This window comes from Solanum lycopersicum, chromosome 1, assembly GCF_036512215.1.
Source record: "Solanum lycopersicum chromosome 1, SLM_r2.1".
NCBI lineage: Eukaryota > Viridiplantae > Streptophyta > Magnoliopsida > Solanales > Solanaceae > Solanum > Solanum lycopersicum.
The window spans coordinates 94603856-94631042 of NC_090800.1; the positions used below are offsets into that span (position 1 = coordinate 94603856).

Sequence of the window (27187 nt, forward strand, 5' to 3'; positions counted from 1 at the left end):
AGTTTCCCAAGATGCCCAATGATATTTCTTACCATCTTTATCTATACCCCAAAAGAAATCAGCAATAACATTTTTGATATATTTGAGGGTAGTTTTAGGAGGAGATACAGCAGCTAACAAATGTATTGGAATAGATTGTAATACATGTTTCACTAGAGTAATTTTGCCTCCAAAGTTTAGGATTTTAGCATGCCACCCAGAAATTTTCCTAATAATTTTCTCCACAATCCCAGAAAAGTAAATAATCCTTTGACCTCCAACATATAAAGGACAACCAAGATAAGTAATGGGGCTGTTTTGTATACCAAAGCTAGTTTCAATTTTAATGGAGTTAATAATAGTCTGATTAGTCTTGTCAGTAACCATGAAAAAACTTTTATCTTTATTTACTTGTTGATCAGAAATCAATTCATATTCTTCAATAGTTTTAACAATAAGCTGAAGAGATTGTCTATCTGTAGAGGTAAATATAATAATATCATCAGCAAAGGCTAGGTGATTGATTTGAGGCCCATTGCTGTCCATCTGGAAACCAATATAGTTCTGATTATGATATAAAAGGTTAAGTTGTCTTGAAAATAATTCAGCACCTAGGATAAAAAGTGCTGGAGATAAGGGATCCCCTTGCTTCAAACCTCTGGTAGAATGAAAGAAACCATGCCTTCTTCCATTGATCACCACTGAATACCAATTATTGTTCATTATTCTCCATACCCTGTCAATGAATAATTCTCCAAACCCCATTTTTCTCATTACCAGGCAAGTATAACTCCAAGAAACTCTGTCATAAGCCTTAACCATATCTAATTTAAGGACCACATTCTTTCCTTCTTTAGGTAGCTTAATACCATGAATAATTTCCTGAGCCAACATCACATTCTCAGATATACTTCTTCCTTTGACAAAACCAGACTGATTTTCAGAGATGAGTAATGGTAAAATAGGAGCTAGTCTAGTACTCAAAATCTTAGAAATGATTTTGTTAGTAAAATTACTAAGACTAATAGGTCTAAACTCTTTCATTTTGTTAGGATTATCCACTTTAGGAAGAAGAATTAGACAGGCATGGGTCATATATTTAGGCATGTCATGGCCATTGAAAAAAGCCTGTACTGCAGCTAGAAGATCATCTTTAATAATATCAAAGCAAGTTTGATAAAACTTGCCTCCAATACCATCAGGTCCAGGTGCAGAATGAGGGTTCATATTCATAACTATATTTCTCAATTCCTCAATATTAGGCATTCTTTCCAGATCATGATTTTGTTCTATAGTGACCATCTTAGGAATACATTGTAATTGATCTTCATTGATTTTAATAGATTTTCCTGTAAAAATATTTTGGTAATAATTACAGGCCTCTCTAGCAATAACTTCATCCCCTTGAATCCAACTACCATTATCATTCAATAATTTGTGAATTACCATTTTCTTCCTCTTTCCTCTAATAACAGCATGGAAGTATTTGGAGTTTGCATCACCTTCTTTAAGCCAATGAAGATGAGATTTTTGTTGAAGAATGGCATGTTCTATCTTCAAGTATTTAATGTATTGAGCATTAAGAGCATAAAGCTGTTCTCTATTATCCCTACTACTATCTCTAATATAATTTCCTTCAGCAGTTTTAACACTCTCTTCATAAAACTTTACTTTTTCAAAAACATCCCCATATTCCTTTTTAGACCACTCTCTTAAAGTCTTAGTTAACCTTTTCATTTTTGTATGCAAGATCCACATGGGGTTGCCAGTAACTTTCTTATTCCAACAATTTTCAACAGTATGTAGGAATGTGTCATTTTCAGTCCAATAATTGAGAAACTTAAAATACTTAATCACATTATCTTTATGATCAATCATTTCCAACAATAGGGGGGAGTGATCAGATCCCACACTAGGAAGATGAGTAATATTGGTATGAGGCATTATATCCAACCATTTATCATTAACCATTCCTCTATCTAGCCTTTTCCAAATCATATCTCCATTATTCCTATGATTACACCATGTATAAGGCTGACCATTATACCCCATATCTATGAGTCCACAAGAATCAATAATGTTGATAAATTCTAAACTTTTCCTAATATTATATTCTCTGCCTCCCAGCTTCTCCTGAGCAGAAGATATAACATTAAAATCTCCAAGGATACACCAAGGGTGAACTGTTGCAGACCATTTCAACATACTATCCCAAAGAGGTTTTCTTAGCTGATCTCTACATTTTGCATAAACATAAGTCATTAAAAAAGATTCACTACAGTTTTCATGGTTTACTTCACATGTAATCTGTTGCTGATCACTATCCAAAATCTTACAGACTACTTCATTTGACCAAAAGAGCCATATTTTGTTATTAGGACTACTATGTCCATAATCCATCCCAATCTTCATTCTATAAAAGTCTAGTTGAGTGGAGTTAGAAAAAGGTTCCAAAATAGCAATCATAGCCAAATTGTGAATTTTCCTAAGATTAATTAACCTTTCAAGAACACCAAAAGTATTAATGCTTCTAGCATTCCAACAAAGCATTTTGATCATCAAAATCCTCTACTTCTGGCTCTAGTATTAGGTCTACTTAAAATATTGGTTTTACTCTGTTTCAATAATTTTCTACCCCTTGGAGAAAGGCCTTGTTTGCCTGCAACATCTCTAATTTCATTCACATCAGAGGTATGCAACAAAGGACCAATTTGAACTTGGTAAGAAGTACCCATTTTCTCCCTTGGATCAATGCCATCCACTAAGGATTGAGTATCACCATCATACTCATCCTCAGAATCAGGTTCCCTATAGTCATCAATATTTCTTTGGTAACTACTAGGATCATTGCCAGTATTAGAAAGTTTGGGATTACTACTTTTTTGACTAATTTGAGGAAGATTGGTTAATTTATCAGGAGGAACTTTATCAATATTATCTACAGACACATGTTCACCAATTTTATCTTTTCCTTTATCAATTGTAGAAGCTATAACTCCATTAAACTCCTGACCACTTCCATCCTTACCTCCAACAGCTACACCAGCAATATTATCAACAATATTTAAGGGTGTAAGGGAGGGGAGCATTGAGTCAATACCTATGTTGCTTGAATGAATTTGTTGATAGCTATCTTGTACAGTCCTGGACAATTGTATAGTGTTTCTATGTTGTGTATACCTTGATTCTCTATGATCTTGGTTACCTGCAGTTTGTTCTTGGATTTGTGATTGCCTGTTAAGAGTATCACTATGTTGTGACCTGTTAACCTGTGCTTGTTCAGTTTGATTCTCCAATCTTCCTTCTCCAACTGTAATGTCCTGCAATGAAGTATTTATCTTCCTTTGATGTTGTCTAGTCTGATCAGTACTAATTGTTTGTGGCTCCATTCCTTGTTGAAAGTGATTGTGCTCTTCTTTGTCCTTAGATCCTGTTAGGTCAATCTGTCTTTTTGATTGTTGAGTTGTTACAACAATATTCTGAGGGCTAGGCTCTTGTAATTGTACTGATTGATCCTCCATTTCTTCTCCCAAAGTATTGAATTCCTGCACTTCTAAATCAATGTAAGTGTTGTGTGTAGGAATAGAAACAATACCTGTCTGCATTTGAGGCTGTTGAACTACTGATCTATCAGTAATAAATCTGACTTGTTGAGTGACATTTCTTCTTCTTTGTGTATGCCATTCATCTTGTGTCATCTGTTGCTGATTTCCTTGACCTTGTTGTCCTGATTGATTATGATCCATATCTCTTCTACCAGTATCCATTCTTTTTCCAACCTGTTTTTCAGTATTAGCATTTTGAATATTATCCTTGCCAGCCCTATTTTTTTCCAGTTCCTTCCTTTTTTTATTCTCTATATCCCTTTGCTTAATTATACAAGCATTCTCCTTATGCCCTTGATGCTTACAGTAAAAGCAATAGTCTGGAATGTTGTCATAATCAACCTTTTGCCATCTACCATCAGTAATGTCTTCTCCAATATATCCCATCCAAATGTGTGATGGTCTTTCCTTTGTTAAATCAACCTGTACTTTAACCCTAGCCTGACTTCCTCTAGTCTTGTTAATAGATGCAGAATCTAGATACAACACCCTACCAATTGGTGAAAGAAGACTAGTGATAAATTCTTTGTTATAACAATGCCAAGGCAGCTCAGGTAGTGATATCCAAATGGGTACAAGAGGTGTCTCTTCCTCAGGCTTAAAAGTTGGAGTCCAAGCCTGTATCCTCATGACTTGTCCAGCTATATTCATTCTTTGTTTAGTCCACACCATGTTATAATCCAACTCATTATCTAAGTCTATATAGACATGTCTAGAATTGAAGTGAGCTATTTTCACCCCCCCTGCTAATTGAGTCTGTAATATGAAGTTTTTCCTTATTAATTCTACCCTAGGCATTGTGTATATGAATTTCCCAATGAGTGTAAATCTACATGTTTAAGCTAAATCTTTCACCACTTCATCTTTTACATATAATACAGCAGGTAAGCCTTGTTTGGTTGTGATTTCAGGTTCTGTTAGTTTAATACTTACACCCTTTTTGGATTGATTATACCTTAGTCGATCAGCATAGGTTTGAATCACTGTATAAGGGGCAGGCTCTTGAATTTGGTCTTTCTTAGGTAAGGAATCAGTATTGCCTACAGGTTTATCAACCAAATTCCTATTTACATTTCGATCAAAATTGGAAGAGATCTTAGGAAAATTATGTTGGTATTTCTGATTTCTAACAACACTTTCAGTTCTAGCAGATTCTAAATTCAATCTACCAATTTCTTGCATATTGATAGTAATGTTACCTTGATCCAGTAGCTCAGAAGAACTCCCAATATTTTGCCTATTTTGGGTTTGCTGAATAGTTGTTGTTCTCGAATTTGTGTTTCTTGTATTTGTAGAATCAATTTGTTGTTGTTGTTGATATATTTCTGAATTCTTGTGAGGATTATCAGTTCGTTGTTGAGTTTGAGTCGATTGAATACCCTTTTGACCATCGTAATTCACAGTTGGTTGAATACCCTGTGAATCCACCATTACAGCTGTTTGTTGATGAACCAAATTACGAACTCCCCTGTTAATCTGTTCTTGTTGATTATTAAGATTCATTTCTTGTGAGGTTACATCAGCAATTGATTTTTGTTGCGAAGTATCCGTTCGATTAACCCTAGAACTGGATTGCCCCGCCTCCATCGAACTCGATTTCTCCGATACGATTTCCATCACCGCCTCCATCGAACTCAATTTCTCTGTTCCAATCACCTGTACGTTCTCCACCCCTCTTCTTTGCAACCCACCAGTGACCAATTGTTGCAAATTATCCGCCATTTGTATGTCGACGACCTGTGAAGTCAGATTTCGATCTATTTCGCGATGATGGCGAAACTCATCCATCTCCGCCTCTATAGTCGCGACTTGGATCGCTTCTTCCCTCAAGTGCGAAGAGGAAGATGATGCTCCGTCCGCCATTTCAGTCGTTTTCAATTGAACGTTCGATACCTCCTCTCCTACCGATGGATCTGGAGGCCGAAAACGTTCATCCGCCGGATTACCAGCCATTCCAAACACGTTTTGCTAATCAAATTCCCTGATTATCAGCGATAAACACAAGAATTCTGGAGAAATGTCTAGAGAGAGAAAATTTTTTAGAGAGAGAAAATTTTTAGAGAGAGAAAAAATTTGAGAAATGAAAAAGCGATGGGTTTAGGGTTTAGGTTTTTTTTTTAATCGACCCTTGGAGTGGGTCAGGGGCTTAGCATCACCCCCAGGCCTTATCATTTATTTAAAAAAATTATACAAGAAGAAGGGGGACATTATACCTTACCTTCTATTACTTAGGTAGAATGTAATTGACTTACCTACTAAGATAGTCAATTCATCCTTATACAAATTGATGCATTTCTATAGAGATACCTAACGAAAGCATAAACTAGGGAGACTCTCCCTTTACATGGATAATAGAAAGTAAATCTATTCTACTAACTGAAAAACTAGTTAATGAATACATTTAATGTCATTTGTAATATACTACATTTATAACTTGTAATATATCTAAGGTGGATGTTTTATTCTCTTTAGCTTCCTTCTTCTAAAATTTTGTGTGCCCATCTTCTCCAGTAGATAGCTTCCTTTAATTGCTCCCTCAAGTTGTCTTGGTGTGTAAATGTGTTGAACTAATTCCAGTCCATGGCTCCATTTGGATAACAAGTCTGCAGTGTTGTTTGCTTCCCTGTAGATGTGATGACATTGAAAGTAATCCATTTTCCTAATTATGTGCTGGATTTGTTGGACAAGATCTTCATATCTCCATGGGATTTGTATTATGTTTTTGATCCAATTGCATAGCAGTTCTGAATCAACTTCTAATTCCACTCTTTTGTATCCATGTTGTTCACACCACTCCAGCCCATATAGAGCAGCTTTTATCTCTGCAATATTGTTAGTTCCAAAACCAAAAGGTATAGAAAAAGCATATACTATTTTACCTTGATGATCCCTTAAAATACCTCCACCTCCAATCTTGTTTGAGTTCTGTAAAGCACTCCCATCTGTATTAAGTTTGTAATTGCCTAAATTTGGTTTATTCCACCTTACCAACACTATATTATATTGGTGTTTGCAGTGCTCTACTATATTAATTAATTTGCTCCAACTAGACTGCCATGGTATACTTGGAAACTCCAATTTGATAACCTGCATTACATCCTTAAATATGCCATGTTGTACTCTATATATGTTAGAACTCTTCTTTCCATACTTGACAGCACACCTGTTTTTCCACAAATGCCAACAAATTAGATTAGGTAAAGTTTGAACAATTAATTTTTGTACCTCATTGCTAGTTTGCTGATCCTTCCATTGCAATAGTTGTGCTCTAAGTGTGGTATTGACTGTCCTTACTCCAAGTGTTGCAGCATGTGTTTTCCATATATGTTTAGCAAAGTTGCCATTAATCAAAATGTGATTAATGTCATCCTTGCCTCTAATATAGCAACAATAACACTCAGATATAGGTTTGCCAATTTTCTGCAAAAGTTCATTAGTAGGCAATTTACCTTTTAAAGCTCTCCAAATAAAGAAGGCTATTTTAAAAGGTAATTTTTTATGCCAAATAATAGTATTAATAATGTCAATATTTCTTTTCTTTCTAATACACTCCCATGCAGTAGCTATAGTAAATTTGCCATTTTCAGCAGGAGTCCATATTGCAGTGTCATTTTTTCCAGTAGTATAATTGATTTTAGTCTGCAGAATTTTAGGTATTAGTAAAGGTGTCACTTGTTGTCTAATGAGTATTTCATTCCACTTGCCATCCTTTATGAAATCAACAACCAAACTATTATTTAAACTAGATATTTGACCATTTTGACTGGCAATAGTTCCACTATCCAACCAATTATCCCACCAAAAACTACTAGTACCAGAATGTAATTGCCATTTAATAAGAGATTCTACCTTAATCCTATTTCTAGTTAAGTATCTCCAAACCAAGGAATCTCCAGAATCATATTTTTTAGCCACTGGATTGGCTCTTTGACAGTATTTAGCTTTTAAAAACTGACTCCATAAGGATTTTTTAGTTCTAAACTCCCACCATTGCTTATATTGGAAGGCTGTACAAATATCTTCAAGTAATCTCACTCCTATACCCCCTTCTTTTATTGGATATGCCATGTTTTCCCATGAAGACCAGTGATATTTTTTTCCATCTCTATCACTTCCCCAAAAGAAATCAGCAATAAGCTTTTGAATACAATGTAAGGTAGTTTTTGGAGGTGAGATAGCAGCAAGTGTATGTATTGGTATAGATTGTAAAACATGTTTTACCAAAGTAATTTTACCTCCAAAATTTAAGATTTTGGAATGCCAACCTGCAATTCTTTTAATAACCTTTTCAACCAACTCAGAGTAATATATAATCCTTTGCCCTCCAATGTATAATGGACACCCAAGATAATTGATAGGGCTGTTCTTCCTATTAAAACCTGTAACTATCCTAATCTCTTCTATAATGTCATGACTAGTATTAGAAGATACCATAAAGAAACTTTTTTCTTTATTCACCTGCTGATCAGAAACTTCCTCATATGCCTCAATAGTTTTCATAATAAGATGAAGGAAATTACTATCAGTAGAAGCAAATATAATTATATCATCAGCAAAACTAAGATGATTAATTTTTGGACCATTTCTTTCCATTTGAAACCCTTTATATTTATAGTTTTGATAGAGAAGATTAAGTTGTTTTGACAGAACTTCAGCCCCTAGAATAAATAATGCTGGAGATAGAGGATCACCTTGTTTAAGACCTCTCTTGGAATGAAAAAAACCATGCCTCTTTCCATTTATTACAATAGAATACCAATTATTACTCATAATCCTCCAAACTCTATCAATAAACACTTCACTAAATCCCATTTTCCTTAAAACCAGACAAGTGTATGTCCAAGATACCCTATCATAAGCTTTAACCATGTCTAATTTAATTACCACATTACAACCATCTTTTGGTTTTTTAATACCATGGATAATTTCCTGAGCTAATAAAATATTCTCAGCTATACTCCTCCCTTTAACAAAACCTGATTGATTTTCAGAAATAACACCAGGTAATATGGAAGCCAGTCTAGTACTAAGTATTTTAGATATGATTTTATTAACAAAATTACTAAGGCTAATAGGTCTGAAATCCTTAAGTCTGCAAGGATGATCAATTTTGGGGAGTAATATTAGACAAGCATGTGTCATATATCTAGGCATACTATTACCAATATAGAAATGGTTAACAGCATCCAAAAGATCTTTTTTGATAATATCAAAACATACTTGATAAAATTTTCCTCCAAAACCATCAGGACCAGGTGCTGAATGAGGATTCATACTCATAATAATCCTTCTCAATTCATCCATATCAGGTAATCTATCTAAACCATCATTTTGTTCCTGAGTTATCATAGGAGTAATACATTGCAGTATATCTTCCTTAATTTTCTCATTTTTACCAGTAAATATCTCCTCATAATAATCACAAGCCTTTTTAGCAATATCTTCTTCCCCTATTATCCAGTTTCCTCTGTCATCCTTCAACTTATAAATTGCCATTCTATTTCTTTTACCTCTAATCACAGCATGAAAATATTTAGTGTTAGCATCACCCTCTTGTAACCAATGTAACTGAGTTTTCTGCTGAAGAATCTTATATTCCAACTTTAAGTACTTAATATACTTAGCATTCATAGCATTAAGTTTCTCTTCATTTTCAATACTATAATTACTAATCATATCATTTTCAGCCTTATTCACCAATTCCTCATACTGTTTAACCTTTTCAAATATATCACCATAAACCTGTTTGGACCATTCTCTCAAAGTCTTAGTTAACCTTTTTAATTTTGTATGAAACTTCCATATAGGGTTACCAATTACATCTATTTTCCAACAATGTTCTACAGTTTTGAGGAAAGAATCATTCTCAGTCCAACAGTTCAGAAATTTAAAATATTTAATGGTATTAGATTGAATATCACATATTTCCATCAATAATGGGCAGTGATCAGACCCTACAGAAGGAAGATGAGTAATATTTGAGTGAGGCATTGTTTCAATCCACTTATCATTATTCATGCCTCTATCCAGTATTTTCCATATCCTTGCACCATCTCTCCTATGATTACACCAAGTGTAATCCTGACCATAATATCCCATATCAACTAATCCACATGCCTCAATAATACTAATAAACTCTAAACTCTTATTAATATTATAGTCTTTACCACCCAACTTTTCTCTAGTAGAAGTGATAACATTGAAATCACCTAAAATACACCAAGGATACATAGTTTCTGATCTTTTAAGCATAGCATCCCAAAGAGGCTTCCTTAATTGATCCTTACATTTTGCATATACATAGGTCATAATGAACTTCTCACTACAGTTCTCATGTCTAATTTCACAAGTCACTTGTTGTTGGTCACTCTCCAAAATGTCACAAGTAATCTCATTAGACCAAAACAGCCAGATTTTATTATTAGAGTTACTATAACTATGGTCCATGATCAATTGCATTCTACAAGAATCAATATGAGCTTGATTAGAAAAAGGTTCTAAGATAGCCAGCATAGACAGATTATACAATTTCCTGAGGTTAATCAGTCTCTCAAGAGCACCAAAAGTATTAATGCTCCTTACATTCCAACATAACAACTTAATCATTAACTTCCTCTACTCCTAGCTCTAGTGTTAGGCTTGGTAGAACTAATAAGTTTATTTTGTTTTACAGGCTTCCTACCTCTTGGTGATAGACCTTGTTTGCCTGTTACCTCTCTAATTTCATCCACATTAGATGGCTGAAACAGGGGGTCCTTATGAAGTTGGTCAGATGTGTTAATTTCCTCACCTGGTTCAATACCTTCTTTTAAAGAATGAGTATCCACATCATCATCATCCTCTGAGTCTGGTTCCCTATACTCATCAAAATTTTCATCTCTTTGTATATCAATTGGTTCATTACCAATAGTTTTGTTGTTATTCTTAGTGTTAGTGTGTGAAGGAACTTTACTATTTTTATCAGGGGGTTCTTTCTCAATATTACTAGAAATCCCCTGTTCAACAGCTTTATTTTTTCCTTTATCATAATTAACATGTTGAGATCTAATTTCCACCTGACTTCTTCCATCCTCACCTCCATCAGCTACACCAGTATTATCACTATTAGGGATTGCAGGGGAGGGGAGTATTGATTCAGTACCTTCTTTGTTATTGTTGTCATATTGATGGTCATCCTGTGGATCCCTAGTGACCTGGATTTCCACTCTTGATTGCTTCCTTTTTTCCTTCTGTACATGAGTTTCTTCATGCTGATAATCCATGTATTGATCCTTTCCCTCTCCAACAGGTGTATGATCCTGTGTTTCAAGGTCAATATAGGTATTTTTAGTAGGAATAGGAATCATACCTGTGTTAGACTGGTGTTGATGTGAACCAGTCTTCTCATTGATAAATCTAACTTGTTGGTTGGTGTTTCTTCTCCTTCGAACTTGCCATTCATCTTGTGTACCTTGTTGCTGATTTTGAACATGTTGTTGTCTTGATTGATCATGCTCCATGTCACTTCTACCAGAGTCCATATGTTGAATAATCTGTAAATCTGCAGGGACATGTATTGTATTGTCTTTCCTAGGCTTATTTTTTTCAATCTCTTTCCTTCTTTTATTTTCCTCATCCCTTTGCTTAACTATACAATCTGATTCCTTATGGCCTTGATGTTTACAGTAAAAACAGTAATTAGGAATGTTATCATATTCAATCTTTTGCCACCTACCATCAGTGATGTCTTCTCCTATGTATCCCATCCAAATGTGTGGAGGTCTTTCCTTGGTTAAATCTACCTGAACTTTAACTCTAGCTTGACTTCCTCTAGTTTTGTTTATTGAGGCAGAGTCCAGATATAATACCCTACCTATGGGTGAAAGCAGGCTTGTGATGAATTGTTTATTGTAACAATGCCAAGGCAATTCAGGCAATGAAATCCAAATTGGAACTAGAGGTGTTTCTTCCTCAGGTGTAAAATTGGGAGTCCAAGCCTGTATTCTCATTACTTGCCCTGATATTATCATTCTTTGTTTTGTCCAAACCATGTTGTAGTCAAGTTCATTATCAAGATCTATATAAACATGTCTAGAATTAAAATGGGCTATTTTAACACCCCCTGACAACTGAGTTTGTAATATAAAGTTCTTCCTAATTAACTCTATTTTAGGCATGGTATAAATGAACTTTCCTATTAAAGTAAACTTACAGGTTGAAGCCAGATCTTTAACTACTTCCTCTTTAACATATAACACAGCAGGTAAACCTTGCTTAGTAGTAATCTCAGGTTCTGTCAACTTAATGTTTTCCCCACGCTTGGATTGATTATATCTTAATCTGTCTGCATAGGTTTGTATAACTGTATATGGAGCAGGTTCAGGTATATGATCTTTCTTGGGAAAATTGTTAGTTCCTAAAGGAAGATCATTCTTATCAATTTCAGTTCTAGTCAAGTTTCTATCAAAATTGCTAGTTAGTTTAGGAAAATTTTGTTGGTAATCAAGATTTCTCACAAAAACAGTAGTAGTTTTATCAGTAACTAGATTATCATTCTTGTAATTAGAATTGGAGGAAACGAAATTACCTTGACCATTATGATCTCTAGTAGGAATCGTAGAAGAAGGAATACCAGATTGCCTATTTTGTGAAGGATGAACAGCATCCTTTGTTGCAAGAGATCGTGTTGACCTTGGATTTTGCTGTTCAATCTCGAATCCCTTGTTAGAATTGGGATTTCTGTGTTGTTCCATCTCCTTTTCCTTATTAAATCTGGGATTTCTTTGCTGATTTTGAGCAGATCGATTCACCTGTGGGTTTTGACCATCGCGATTTCGAGTTTGCGATTCCTGTCGCGAATCGTGTATTCGATCCTCTATTGCTTCACCAATCTGTTGAGAATGTGAATCTTGACCTAGAGAAGATTCCCCAGTGCGAGATTCTTGTCGAATGTTATGCGATTGAACTGGTGTAGAGATCGATTTCGCCGCCGCATCCTGCGATGTTATTTTTCCATCGTCCAAATGTTCTTCGCCTTTTTCAGTTGCGCCTAATTGACGATTGAGATGGTAATCTTGTTCAACATTGTGACGCGAAGCATCGGTATCAGCCTCTATAGTCGCTACATGGACCGCTTCTTCCCTTCGTTGCGATGAGAAAGACGATGCAGATTCCGCCACTTCGTGGATTTTCGCATGAATTGTTGGATTTCCAGCCTCTATCGGAAGATCTGGTGGCCTATCCGCCGGATTTCCATCCATGACAACTCACAATACCCAGAAATTAGTCGATTAACTAATTCTTGCTATGAACACCGTACCAAATTCTAGAGAGAGAAAATTTTTAGAGAGAGAAAATTTCCGTGAAATGAGAAAGCGATAGGGTTTAGGGTTTAGGGTTTAGGGTTTAGGGTTTAGGGTTTAGGGTTTAGGGTTTAAAGTTTAGGGTTTAGGGTTTAGGGTTTAGGGTTTAGGGTTTAGGGTTTAGGGTTTAGGGTTTAGGGTTTAGGTTTTTTTTTTTATTAAACGACCCTTGAGGTGGGTCAGGGGCTTAGCAACACCCCCAGGCCTTACCATTTAACAACAAAATTTTACAAGAAGGGGGACATAAACCTTACCTTCTATGATATGTAAGGTGTAAGGTTGACCTATCTACTAAGATTAGTCAACCCAACCTTTATACAAAAAGATGCACACTATAATGAAACTAATTCTAGAATGCATAAAGTAGGGAGACACTCCCTTTACATGAATAAAGAAGAGTCTATAAATTTGAGTTTACATCAAAGATTTAAGCTACTTGCTACTTGCTAATTGCTAATATAATAATGTATAAGTCTTTGAGAGACTAAGGTGGATGTTTAATTCTTCTTGTTTTTCTTCTTCTGAAATTTTGTGTTCCCAATTTATCTAGTATATAGCTTCCTCGAATTGAACCAATAAGTTGTTGAGGTGTATAGAAATGTTGTAAGATGTCCAACTTGTGGCTCCATTTTGACAATAGATCTGCAGTACCATTGACTTCTCTGTAGACATGTTGACATTCAAAGTGATTCATTTTTCTGCCAATATCTTGTATTTGTTCTATTGTTTGTTGATATCTCCAAGGGATTGAGATTGTGTTGTTTATCCATTTTTGCAGAATTTCAGAATCTACTTCCAATAGAATATTTTTATAACCATGTTGCTCACACCAGTCCAATCCATATCTAGCAGCCTCCATCTCTGCAATATTATTAGTGCCAAAACCAAATGGTATTGAAAATGCATAATGTAATTTACCTGTGTAGTCTCTTAGTATGCCTCCTCCTCCAATCTTTCCAGATTCAGGAAGTGCACTCCCATCTGTATTAAGTTTGTAAATACCAATTTGTGGTTTTTTCCAGCTAACCATGATTACCTTTAACTGTTGTTGGCATTGTTCAACTAAGTTGATCAGCCTGTACCAACTATGTTGCCATGGTATACTTGGAAATACTATCTTAATGGTTTGCATGACATCTTTGAAAATTCCATATTGAACTCTTTGGATGCTTGATATCTTGTTTCCATATTTCACAGCACACCTGTTTTTCCACAAATGCCAACAAATAAAGTTAGGTAAAATAGAAATGAGTAGTTTTTGTACCTGATTAGAAGAAGTCAGATTTGTCCATTGTAACAGCAGACTTCTCAAATCAGTATTGATTTGTGTTATGCCAAAGATAGGTGTATAATATTTCCATATGTGATTAGCAAAATTGCCAGTGATTAAAATATGATTAATATCATCAATGCCTTTCCTATAACAGCAATAGCAATCTATATCATTACTTCCAAATTTCTGTAAATAATCATATGTTGGAAGTTTGCCTCTCATAGCTCTCCAAATAAAGAAAGCTATCTTGAAAGGAATATGTTTATGCCACACACTGTTATTAATGATATCTTTAGACTTTTTCTTTCTAATAACCTCCCAGGCTGAAGCAATAGTAAATTTACCATTCTCTTCAGGTGTCCAGATAGCAGTATCCTCTATGTTGGTGTTATATTTGAATTTAGTTTGCATAATTTCAGGTACCATAGTTGGAGGAACATGTTGTCTAACATATCTTTCATTCCATTTACCATTAGTTAAGAATTCAGAAACATGAATGTTATTGAGACTAGATATATTAATAACCTGATTGGCTAAAGCCTTATTTCCTATCCAATTATCCCACCAGAAACTGGAAGAACCTGAGTGAATATTCCATTTAATGTAAGCCTCCACAGTTTGTCTGTTTCTAGTGAAGTATCTCCATACCAATGAATTACCAGTATCATATTTCTTGGCAATAGGATTAGCTCTTTTACAGTATTTAGCTTTTAGAAATTTGCTCCACAAAGAAATTTTAGTCCTAAATTCCCACCACTGTTTATATTGAAATGCTAGACATATATCTTCTAGATTTCTAACACCAATACCACCTTCACTAGTAGGATAGGCTAAAGTTTACCAAGATGCCCAATGATATTTCTTACCATCTTTATCCATACCCCAAAAGAAATCAGCAATGACATTTTTGATATATTTGAGGGTAGTTTTAGGAGGAGATACAACAGCTAACAAATGTATTGGAATAGATTGTAATACATGTTTCACTAAGGTAATTTTGCCTCCAAAGTTTAGGATTTTAGCATGCCACCCAGAAATTTTCCTAATAATCTTTTCCACAATCCCAGAAAAGTAAATAATCCTTTGACCTCCAACATATAAAGGACAACCAAGATAAGTAATGGGGCTGTTTTGTATACCAAAGCCAGTTTCAATCTTAATAGAGTTAATAATAGTCTGATTAGTCTTGGCAGTAACCATGAAAAAACTTTTATCCTTATTTACTAGTTGATCAGAAATCAATTCATATTCTTCAATAGTTTTAACAATAAGTTGAAGAGATTGTCTATCTGTAGAGGTAAAGATAATAATATCATCAGCAAAAGCTAGGTGATTGATTTGAGGCCCATTGCTATCCATCTGGAAGCCAATATAATTTTGATTATGATATAAAAGGTTAAGTTGTCTTGAAAGTAATTCAGCACCTAGAATAAAAAGTGCTGGAGATAAGGGATCCCCTTGCTTCAAACCTCTAGTAGAATGAAAGAAACCATGCCTTCTTCCATTGATCACTACTGAGTACCAGTTATTGTTCATTATTCTCCATACCCTGTCAATGAATAATTCTCCAAACCCCATTTTTCTCATTACCAGACAAGTGTAACTCCAAGAAACTCTGTCATAAGCCTTAACCATATCCAACTTAAGTACCACATTCCTCCCTTCTTTAGGTAGTTTAATACCATGAATAATTTCCTGAGCCAACATCACATTCTCAGATATACTTCTTCCTTTGACAAAACCAGACTGATTTTCAGAGATGAGTAATGGTAAAATAGGAGCTAGCCTAGTACTCATAATCTTAGAAATGATTTTGTTAGTAAAATTACTAAGACTAATTGGTCTAAACTCTTTCATTTTGTTAGGATTATCCACTTTAGGAAGAAGAATTAGACAGGCATGGGTCATATATTTAGGCATGTCCTGGCCATTAAAAAAAGCCTGTACTGCAGCTAAAAGATCATCTTTTATAATATCAAAGCAAATTTGATAAAATTTGCCTCCAATACCATTTGGTCCAGGTGCAGAATGAGGGTTCATATTCATAACTATATTTCTCAATTCATCAATATTAGGCATTCTTTCCAGATCATGATTTTGTTCCATAGTGACCATTTTAGGAATACAATGTAATTGATCTTCATTAATTTTAACAGATTTTCCTGTAAAAATATTTTGGTAATAATTACAGGCCTCTCTAGCAATATCTTCATCCCCTTGAATCCAATTACCATTATCATTTAATAATTTGTGAATTACCATTTTCCTCCTCTTTCCTCTAATAACAGCATGGAAATATTTGGAGTTTGCATCACCTTCTTTAAGCCAATGAAGATGAGTTTTTTGTTGAAGAATGGCATGTTCTATTTTCAAATATTTAATGTATTGAGCATTAAGAGCATAGAGTTGTTCTCTATTATCCCTACTACTATCTCTAATATAATTTCCTTCTGCAATTTTAACATTCTCTTCATAAAACTTTACTTTTTCAAAAACATCCCCATATTCCTTCTTAGACCACTCTCTTAAAGTCTTAGTTAACCTTTTTAGTTTTGTATGTAAGATCCACATGGGGTTACCAGTAACTTTCTTATTCCAACAATTTTCAACAGTATGTAGGAATGTGTCATTCTCAGTCCAATAATTGAGAAACTTAAACTACTTAATCACAGTGTCTTTATGATCAATCATGTCCAACAATAGGGGGGAGTGATCAGATCCCACACTAGGAAGATGAGTAACATTGGTATGGGGCATTATATCCAACCATTTATCATTAACCATTCCTCTATCTAGTCTTTTCCAAATCATATCTCCATTATTCCTATGATTACACCATGTATAAGGTTGACCATTATACCCCATATCTATAAGTCCACAAGAATCTATAATGTTGATAAATTCTAAACTTTTCCTAATATTATATTCTCTGCCTCCCAGCTTCTCCTAAGCAGAAGTTATAACATTAAAATCTCCAAGGATACACCAAGGGTGAACTGTTGCAGACCATTTCAACATACTATCCCAAAGAGGTTTTCTTAATTGATCTCTACATTTTGCATAAACATAAGTCATTAAAAATGATTCACTACAGTTTTCATGTTTTACTTCACATGTAATCTGTTGTTGATCACTATCTAATATCTTACAGACTACTTCATTTGACCAAAAGAGCCATATTTTGTTATTAGGATTACTATGCCCATAATCCATCCCAATCTTCATTCTATAAAAGTCTAATTGAGTGGAGTTAGAAAAAGGTTCCAGAACAGCAATCATAGCCAAATTGTGAATTTTCCTAAGATTAATCAACCTTTCAAGAACACCAAAAGTATTAATGCTTCTAGCATTCCAACAAAGCATTTTGATCATCAAAATCCTCTACTTCTGGCTCTAGTATTAGGTCTACTTAAAATATTGGTTTTACTCTGTTTCAATAAATTTCTACCCCTTGGAGAAAGGCCTTGTTTGCCTGCAACATCTCTGATTTCATTCACATCAGAGTTATGCAACAAAGGACCAGTTTGAACTTGGTAAGAAGTACCCATTTTCTCCCTTGGATCAATGCCATCCACTAAGGATTGAGTATCACCATCATACTCATCCTCAGAATCAGGTTCCCTATAGTCATCAATATTCCTTTGGTAACTACTAGGATCATTGCCAGTATTAGATATTTTGGGATTACTACTTTTATGACTAATTTGAGGAAAATTGGTTAATTTATCAGGAGGAACTTTATCAATATCATCTATAGACACATGTTCATCAATTTTATCTTTTCCTTTATCAATTGTAAAAGCTTTAACTCCATTAAACTCCTGACCACTTCCATCCTTACCTCCAACAGCTACACCAGCAATATTAACAATATTAAGGGGTGTAAGGGAGGGGAGCATTGAGTCAATACCTGTGTTGCTTGAAAGAATTTGTTGATAACTATCTTGTACAGTCCTGGACAGTTGTATAGTGTTTCTATTTTGTGTATACCTTGATTCTCTGTGATCTTGGTTACCTGCAGTGTGTTCTTGGATTTGTGCTTGCCTGTTAAGAATATCACTATGTTGTGACCTGTTAACCTGTGTTTGTTCAGTTTGATTCTCCAGTCTTCCTTCTCCAACTGTAATGTCCTGCAATGAAGTATTTGTCTTCCTTTGATGTTTTCTAGTCTGATTAGTACTAATTGTTTGTGGCTCCATTCCTTGTTGAAATTTATTGTGATCTTCTTTGTCCTTAGATCCTGTTAAGTCAATCTGTTTTTTTGATTGTTGAATTGTTTCAACAGTGTTCTGAGGGCTAGGCTCTTGTAATTGTACTGATTGATCCTCCATTTTTTCTCTCAAAGTATTGAATTCCTGCACTTCTAAATCAATGTAAGTGTTATGTGTAGGAATAGAAACAATACCTGTCTGCATTTGAGGGTGTTGAACTACTGATCTATCAGTAATAAATCTGACTTGTTGAGTGACATTTCTTCTTCTTTGTGTATGCCATTCATCTTGTGTCATCTGTTGCTGATTTCCTTGACCTTGGTGTCCTGATTGATTATGATCCATTTCTCTTCTACCAGTATCCATATTTTTTCCAGCCTGTTTTTCAGCATTAGCATTTTGAACATTATCCTTGCCAGCCCTGTTTTTTTCCAGTTCCTTCTTTTTTTTATTCTCTATATCCCTTTGTTTAATTATACAAGCATCCTCCTTATGCCCTTGATGTTTACAGTAAAAGCAATAGTCTGGAATGTTGTCATAATCAACCTTTTGCCATCTACCATCAGTAATGTCTTCTCCAATATATCCCATCCAAATGTGTGATGGTCTTTCCTTTGTTAAATCAACCTGTACTTTAACCCTAGCCTGACTTCCTCTAGTCTTGTTAATAGATGCAGAATCTAGATACAACACCCTACCAATTGGTGAAAGAAGACTAGTAATAAATTCTTTGTTATAACAATGCCAAGGTAGCTCAGGTAGTGATATCCAAATGGGTACAAGAGGTGTCTCTTCCTCAGGCTTAAAAGTTGGAGTCCAAGCCTGTATCCTCATGACTTGCCCAGCTATATTCATTCTTTGTTTAGTCCACACCATGTTATAATCCAACTCATTATCTAAGTCTATATAGACATGTCTAGAATTGAAGTGAGCTATTTTCACCCCCCCTGCTAATTGAGTTTGTAGTATGAAGTTTTTCCTTATTAATTCTACCCTAGGCATTGTGTATATAAATTTCCCAATGAGTGTAAATCTACATGTTGAAGCTAAGTCTTTCACCACTTCATCTTTTACATATAATACAGCAGGTAAGCCTTGTTTGGTAGTGATTTCAGGTTCTGTTAGTTTAATACTTACACCCTTTTTGGATTGATTATACCTTAGTCGATCAGCATAGGTTTGAATCACTGTATAAGGGGCAGGCTCTTGAATTTGGTCTTTCTTAGGTAAGGAATCAGTATTGCCTACAGGATAATCTCTTTTATCAACCAAATTTCTATTTACATTTCGATCAAAATTGGAAGAGATCTTAGGAAAATTATGTTGGTAATTCTGATTTCTAACAGCATTTTCAGTTCTAACAGTTTCTACATTCAATTTACCAATTTCTTGCATGTTGATAGGAATGTTACCTTGATCCAGTAGCTCAGAAGAGCTCCCAAGATTTTGCCTATTTTGGGTCTGCTGAATAGTAGTTGTTCTCGAATTTGTGTTTCTTGTATTTGTAATATCAATTTGTTGTTGTTGTTGATATATTTCTGAATTCTTGTGAGGATTATCAGTTCGTTGTTGAATTTGAGTAGATTGCATAACTTTTTGACCATCGTAATTCACAGGTGGTTGAATACCCTGTGAATCCACCATTGCAGCTGTTTGTTGATGAACCAAATTACGAATTCCCCTGTTAATTTGTTCTTGTTGAATATTAAGATTCATTTCTTGTGAAGTTACATCAGCAATTGATTTTTGTTGCGAATTATCCGTTCGATTAACCCTAGAACTGGATTGCCCCGCCTCAATCGAACTCGATTTCTCCGATACGATTTCTATCGCCGCCTCCCTCGAATTCAATTTCTCTATTCCAGTCGCCTGTACGTTCTCCACCCCTCTTCTTTGCGACACACCAGTTACCAATTGTTGCAAATTATCCGCCATTTGTATGTCGTCGACCTGTGAAGTCAGATTTCGATCTATTTCGCGATGATGACGAAACTCATCCATCTCCGCCTCTATAGTCGCGACTTGGATCGCTTCTTCCCTCAAGTGCGAAGAGGAAGATGATGCTCCGTCCGCCATTTCATTCGTTTTCAATTGAACATTCGATACCTCCTCTCCGAACGGTGGATCTGGAGGCCGAAATCATTCATCCATCGGATTACCAACCATTCCAAACACGTTTTGCTAAACAAATTCTCTGATTATCAGCGATAAACACAAGAATTCTGGAGCACTGTCTAGAGAGAGAAAATTTTTAGAGAGAGAAAAAATTTGAGAAATGAAAAAGCGATAGGGTTTAGGGTTTAGGATTTAGGATTTAGGGTTTAGGTTTTAGGGTTTAGGGTTTAGGGTTTAGGGTTTGGGGTTTGGTGTTTGGGGTTTGGGGTTTGGGGTTTGGGGTTTGGGGTTTGGGGTTTGGGGTTTGGGGTTTGGGGTTTGGGGTTTGGGGTTTGGGGGTTTGGGGTTTGGGGTTTGGGGTTTGGGGTTTGGGGTTCGGGTTTGGGGTTCGGGTTTGGGGTTTCGGGTTTGGGGTTTGGGGTTTGGGGTTTGGGGTTTGGGGTTTGGGGTTTGGGGTTTGGGGTTTAGGGTTTAGGGTTTAGGGTTTCGGGTTTAGGGTTTTGGGTTTCGGGTTTCGGGTTTAGGGTTTAGGGTTTCGGGTTTCGGGTTTCGGGTTTCGGGTTTCGGGTTTCGGGTTTCGGGTTTCGGGTTTAGGGTTTAGGGTTTAGGGTTTAGGGTTTAGGGTTTAGGGTTTAGGGTTTAGGGTTTAGGGTTTAGGGTTTAGGGTTTAGGGTTTAGGGTTTAGGGTTTAGGGTTTAAGGTTTAGGGTTTTGGGTTTAGGGTTTAGGGTTTTTTTTTTATTTGAACGACCCTTGTATTGGGTCAGGGGCTTAGCGACACCCCCAGGCCTTAGCATTCATAAAATCAAAATAGTACATGAAGGGGGACATAAACCTTACCTTCTAAATCTTGTAGGTGAAATTGATTTATCATCTAAGATAATTCAATTTTACCTAATACAATGAGGTGCACTTCTATAGAAATATAATACCTAGAGAGGACTCCTCTCTTAATACATTTTCTAGGAAAGCATAAACTAGGGAGACTCTCCCTTTACAATATGAAATGAACAAGTTCAAACCTATTCCAATAACTAACTTGTAGTTACATTGTAAAAATGATTGCCAATTTTCTCTTGCAAATTAGTATCTTACCAAGTACAGTCTTCAACTTTAAGGAGGATATTTGATTCTTTTGATTTTTCTTCTTCTAAAATTGTATATTCCCATTTTCTCTACTATATAACTTCCTCGAATTGTCCCCTTAAGCTGTTTAGAAACATAAAAGTGTTGTGGAATTTCCAAAGAGTGACTGAATTTGGCTAACAGGTCTGCTGTAGTATTTGCTTCTCTGTATATATGTTGACATTGGAAATGTTTCATTTTATTGACTATCTGCAGAATATCTTGCACCAATTGTTGATATCTCCAAGGTATGTTGATCATCCTGTTGATCCATTTATATACCAGCTCTGAATCTATTTCCAAGACAATATATTTATATCCATGTTGCTCACACCAATCCATCCCATACTGAACAGCCTTTAACTCTGCAAAATTGTTAGTTCCAATTCCAAATGATAATGAAAATGCATAAATAAGATTACCTTGGTGGTCTCTTAAAATACCTCCACCACCAGTTTTGCCTGAATTATGTAATGTACTTCCATCTGTATTGAGTTTATACTTGCCTTCAGTTGGTGTTTTCCATTGTAACATTGTAACTTTATATTGTTGTTTACATTGAACTATCAGATTCATTAAGCTATCCCAATTGTTTTGCCATGGTATATTGGGGTGTACACTTTTAATAACTTGCATACTATCCTTAAAGATACCATATTGCACTCTTTGAATACTTGACTGTTTGCCTCCATACTTCACAGCACACCTGTTTTTCCAAAGATGCCAACAAATAAAGTTAGGTAATATATGTATTAGTAGTTTATATACCTCATTATGGCTCTGCAGATTTCCCCATTGTATTAGTTGATTTCTTAAGGTTATGTTGTTGTGTATAACACCAAATCTTGATGCATGATACTTCCAAATATGCTTAGTAAAATTGCCTGAAATCAATATATGGCTAATGTCATCTCTTCCTTTCTGATAGCAACAGCAACATTCCTCTTCAGTTCTTCCAAATTTGAGTAAGCTCTCATTTGTAGGTAATTTATTTCTCAAAGCTCTCCAAATAAAGAAGTTTACTTTGAAAGGAATTTGTTTATGCCAAATCATCTTATTAACAGGATCAGCCATTCTTTTTTTCCTGATAATCTCCCAAGCTGATCTGATGGTAAATTTTCCATGTTCCTCAGGCATCCAAACTGCTGTGTCTGTAATCCCTTCTTGAAAATGAATGATTGTTTGTAGAATATTAGGTACTAACTCAGGTGATACATTTTGTCTAACCTTCCCTTCATTCCAGACCCCATTTGTCAAAAACTCTGACACTTTTTTATTATTCAAACTTGAAATAAGACTATTATTGGCCAAGGCCCCTTCACCTGACCAGTTATCCCACCAAAATGTACAATCTCCAGAATTTATATTCCATCTAATATGTTTTTCTACCTCAACTTTGTTTTTTGTTAAATTCTTCCATATTATAGAGTCACCAGTGTTGTATTTCTTAGCTACAACATTAGCTCTTTGGCAGTATTTAGCCCTTAAGAATTGACTCCACAATGACTTCTTGGTTCTAAACTCCCACCAATGTTTGTACTGAAAAGCTTTACAAATATCATCTAACATTCTTATCCCAATCCCTCCTTCATTCTTTGGATAAGATAAGGTATCCCAGGAAGCCCAGTGATACTTTTTACCATCTTTATCAACTCCCCAAAAGAAATCAGCCATCACTCTTTTAATATTATTCAGAATATTCTTTGGAGGAGACATAGCAGCTAGAGTATGAATAGGTATAGCTTGCAATACATGGTTCACTAGGGTTGTTTTGCCTCCAAAATTTAAGATTTTTGATTGCCAGCCTGAAACTTTTTTTATCACTTTAGCCACCACTTCTGAAAAGTAAATAATTCTTTGTCCACCTATGTATAAAGGACATCCCAGATAATTTATAGGACTGTTTTTCCTGTTAAAGCCAGTAACCATTTTAATATTTTCAATTATTTCTTGGCTAGTCTTATCAGTGACCATAAAGAAACTTTTATCCTTGTTTACCATCTGATCAGACACCCCTTCATAATCCTCAATCACTTTCATAATAAGCTGTAAAGATGTACAATCTGTGGAGGTAAATATAATGATGTCATCTGCAAAACTCAAATGATTAATTTGAGGCCCTTTTCTTTCCATATTGAAGCCTCTATATAGGTGATTAGCCTGTAAATGATTAAGCTTTCTAGAAAGAAATTCAGCCCCAATAATAAAGAGGCCTGGAGATAGGGGATCCCCTTGTTTAAGACCCCTAGTAGACTGAAAGAAACCATGTCTTTTACCATTAATCACCACAGAATACCAATTATTGCTCATAATTCTCCAAGCTCTATCTATGAACAACTCACTAAATCCCATTTTTCTTAAAATAATACAAGTATATGCCCATGAAACCCTGTCATATGCTTTAACCATATCTAACTTAATAACTACATTCTTGCCCTCTTTAGGAAGCTTAATACCATGAATAATTTCTTGAGCTAGCATGATATTTTCAGAAATGCTTCTTCCTTTCACAAATCCAGATTGATTATCTGAAACAATGTTAGGGAGAATAGAAGCCAGTCTAGTACTAAGGATCTTGGATATTATTTTATTGGTAAAATTACTAAGGCTGACAGGTCTATAATCCTTCAGCTTATTGGGATGGTTGATTTTAGGAAGCAAAACTAGACAAGCATGAGTCATATATCTAGGTAATATCTTCCCACTAAAAAAATACTTTACTGCAGCCATCAGATCTTCTTGAATTATATCAAAACATACTTGAAAGAATTTTCCTCCAATTCCATCAGCACCTGGAGCAGAGTTAGGATTCATACTCATAATAATGGTTTTCAGTTCCTCCATATCAGGCATTTTATCTAACCTAGAGTTCTGTTCTAAGGTTATCAATTCAGGAATACCCTGCAACATGTCCTCATTAATCTTTTCATTGTTCCCTGTAAATATGTTTTGAAAATAATCACAAGCTTCCTTAGCCACCTTATCTTCACCTTGAATCCATACTCCACTATCATCCATAATTTTGTGAATAAACATTTTGTTTCTTCTCCCTCTAATCACAGCATGAAAGAATTTAGAATTTGCATCACCTTCCTTTAACCACTGTAACTGGGATTTCTGTTTAAGGATAGCATGTTCCATTTTCAAGTACTTTATATATTGAGCATTGGCTATACTTAACTTCTCTCTATTTTCTGTACTATTTTCACTAACCATATCTTCTTCAGCACTTTTAACAGCCTCCTCATACTGTTTCATTTTTCCAAATACATCCCCATATTCCTTGTTAGACCAGCATCTTAGTGTTGTTGTTAACCTCTTCAATTTTGTGTGTAAAATCCACATAGGCTCTCCCTTGACCTGTCTTTTCCAGCATTTCTCTACAGTTGGTAAAAAAGTTTCATTCATAGTCCAGTAATCTAGAAACCTAAAATATTTAATAATCTTAGATTGTTTATCACTCATCTCCAATAGTAAAGGACTGTGATCAGAACCTACTGAAGCCAAATGAGTTATATTACTGTGGGGCATTTTATCTAACCACTTGTCATTCACCATACCCCTATCTAATCTTTTCCATACTCTATCCCCATTTTTCCTGTGATTACACCATGTATAATCCTGACCATTATACCCCATATCCATCAATCCACAAGCCTCTATAATACTAATAATTTTGTTAATATTATATTCTTTACCCCCTCTCTTTTCCTGAATATCAGCTATTACATTGAAATCACCAATAGTACACCAAGGAAGACCAGTGTTAGACCATTTCAACATGCTTTCCCAAAGAGGTCTCCTTAAATAGTCTTTACATTTAGCATAAACATAAGTAATAAGAAACTTTTCACTGCACTCCTCATGTATAATTTCACAGGTTATCTGCTGTTGATCACTTTCCAAGATATTACAATTCACTTCCTTAGACCAAAACAACCAGATTTTGTTATTAGAATTACTATGAGCATAATGCATCATTAACTGCATTCTATAAGATTCTAACAGAGAAACATTAACAAAAGGCTCCAGTATAGCAATTATGGACAGATTATGAATCTTTTTTAAGTTGATTAATCTTTCAATAGCACCAAAAGTCCTAATACTTCTAGCATTCCAACAAATCATCTTAATCATCATAATCCTCTACTTATAGCTCTAGTATTAGGTTTTCTAACACTAGTATTTTGATTATTTTTCAACAATTTCCTGCCTCTTGGAGAAAGACCTTGTTTGCCAGTGACTTCTCTAATATCATCCACATTAGAGGTGTGTAACAAATGGCTTGATTGAATTTGAGAAGCTGTTTCAATAATTTCAATAGGTGTTCTCCCTTCCCCTAAGGATTGAGTGTCTTCATCAATCTCATCCTCAGAGTCAGGTTCCTTATATTCATCATTATCAATTCTTTGTTGATTAGTAAGATCCTTAGCAATGTTAGAAGAACTAGCATTATTTGTATTAATAACCTGCTGTTTATCAGGAACTTTAGGTTTATCAGGAGGTACATTACTAATATTAGTCAAATACCCCCCTTGATCATCCATTTTGCCTTTACCTTTATCAATTCTAGTCTGATTTATATTATTTTCCCCCTGACCACATCCAGCCTCACCTCCAACAGCTACACCAACATAATTATCAACAGTATGCATTAAAGTATTGGATGGGGGCATTGTGTCCATACCTGAATTATTTATATTCCTTTGCTGATTTCCAGTCTGAATAGTTCTAGTTAATTGTAGGTCCATCCTTTGCTGATTATTGTTATGGACTTCCTGTTCTTTGGATGTTGTACTGTAATCCTGTCTTTGTGATTGTTTATTTACTCTATTTATATTCTGAGTTCTCATCTCATGTACTTTTGCTGATTGTTCCTCCACTTCAGTTTCCAATGTATTGAATTCCTGCACTTCTAAATCAATATAAGTGTTTTGTATAGGAATAGAAACAATACCTGTCTGCATCTGAGGATGTTGAACTACTGATCTATCAGTAAATCTTACTTGTTGAGTAGTATGTCTTCTTCTTTGGGTTTGCCATTCAGCAGATGTCATTTGTTGTTGTGTTTCTTGAACCTGTTGTCCTGATTGATTGTAATCCATCTCTCTTCTACCAACATCCATACTTTTCTCTAAATGTTTTTCAGCACTAACATTTTGACCATTATCCTTACCAGCCCTGTTTTTCTCCATCTCCTTCCTTTTTTTATTCTCTTCATCCCTTTGTTTAATTATACAAGAAATTTCCTTATGCCCTTGGTGTTTGCAGTAAAAACAGTAGTCTGGGATATTATCATAGTCAATCTTTTGCCATCTTCCATCAGTAATGTCTTCTCCCTTATATCCCATCCAAATATGAGAAGGCCTTTCTTTTGTTAAGTCTACTTGAACTTTGACCCTAGCCTGACTTCCTCTAGTCTTGTTAATAGAGGCAGAATCTAGATATAACACTCTACCAATTGGTGAAAGAAGACTAGTAATAAACTCTTTGTTATAGCAATGCCATGGTAACTCAGGTAATGATATCCAAATGGGTA

The 27187-nt window shown here is 35.1% G+C and overlaps 1 protein-coding gene across 1 annotated transcript; it reads right to left on the minus strand.

The window, feature by feature from the left end:
- Nucleotides 1-4421: 4421 nt before the first annotated feature.
- Nucleotides 4422-5537, minus strand: LOC138347321 (uncharacterized). Its single transcript, XM_069295388.1, has one exon. It carries the CDS (start codon nt 5535-5537, stop codon nt 4422-4424), a length of 1116 nt encoding a protein of 371 aa, XP_069151489.1.
- Between the last annotated feature and the right edge of the window lie 21650 nt (nt 5538-27187).

Excerpts from the sequence above, each read along its gene's own strand:
- LOC138347321 (XM_069295388.1), bottom strand. The coding sequence starts at position 5,537 with ATGGCTGGTAATCCGGCGGATGAACGTTTTCGGCCTCCAGATCCATCG.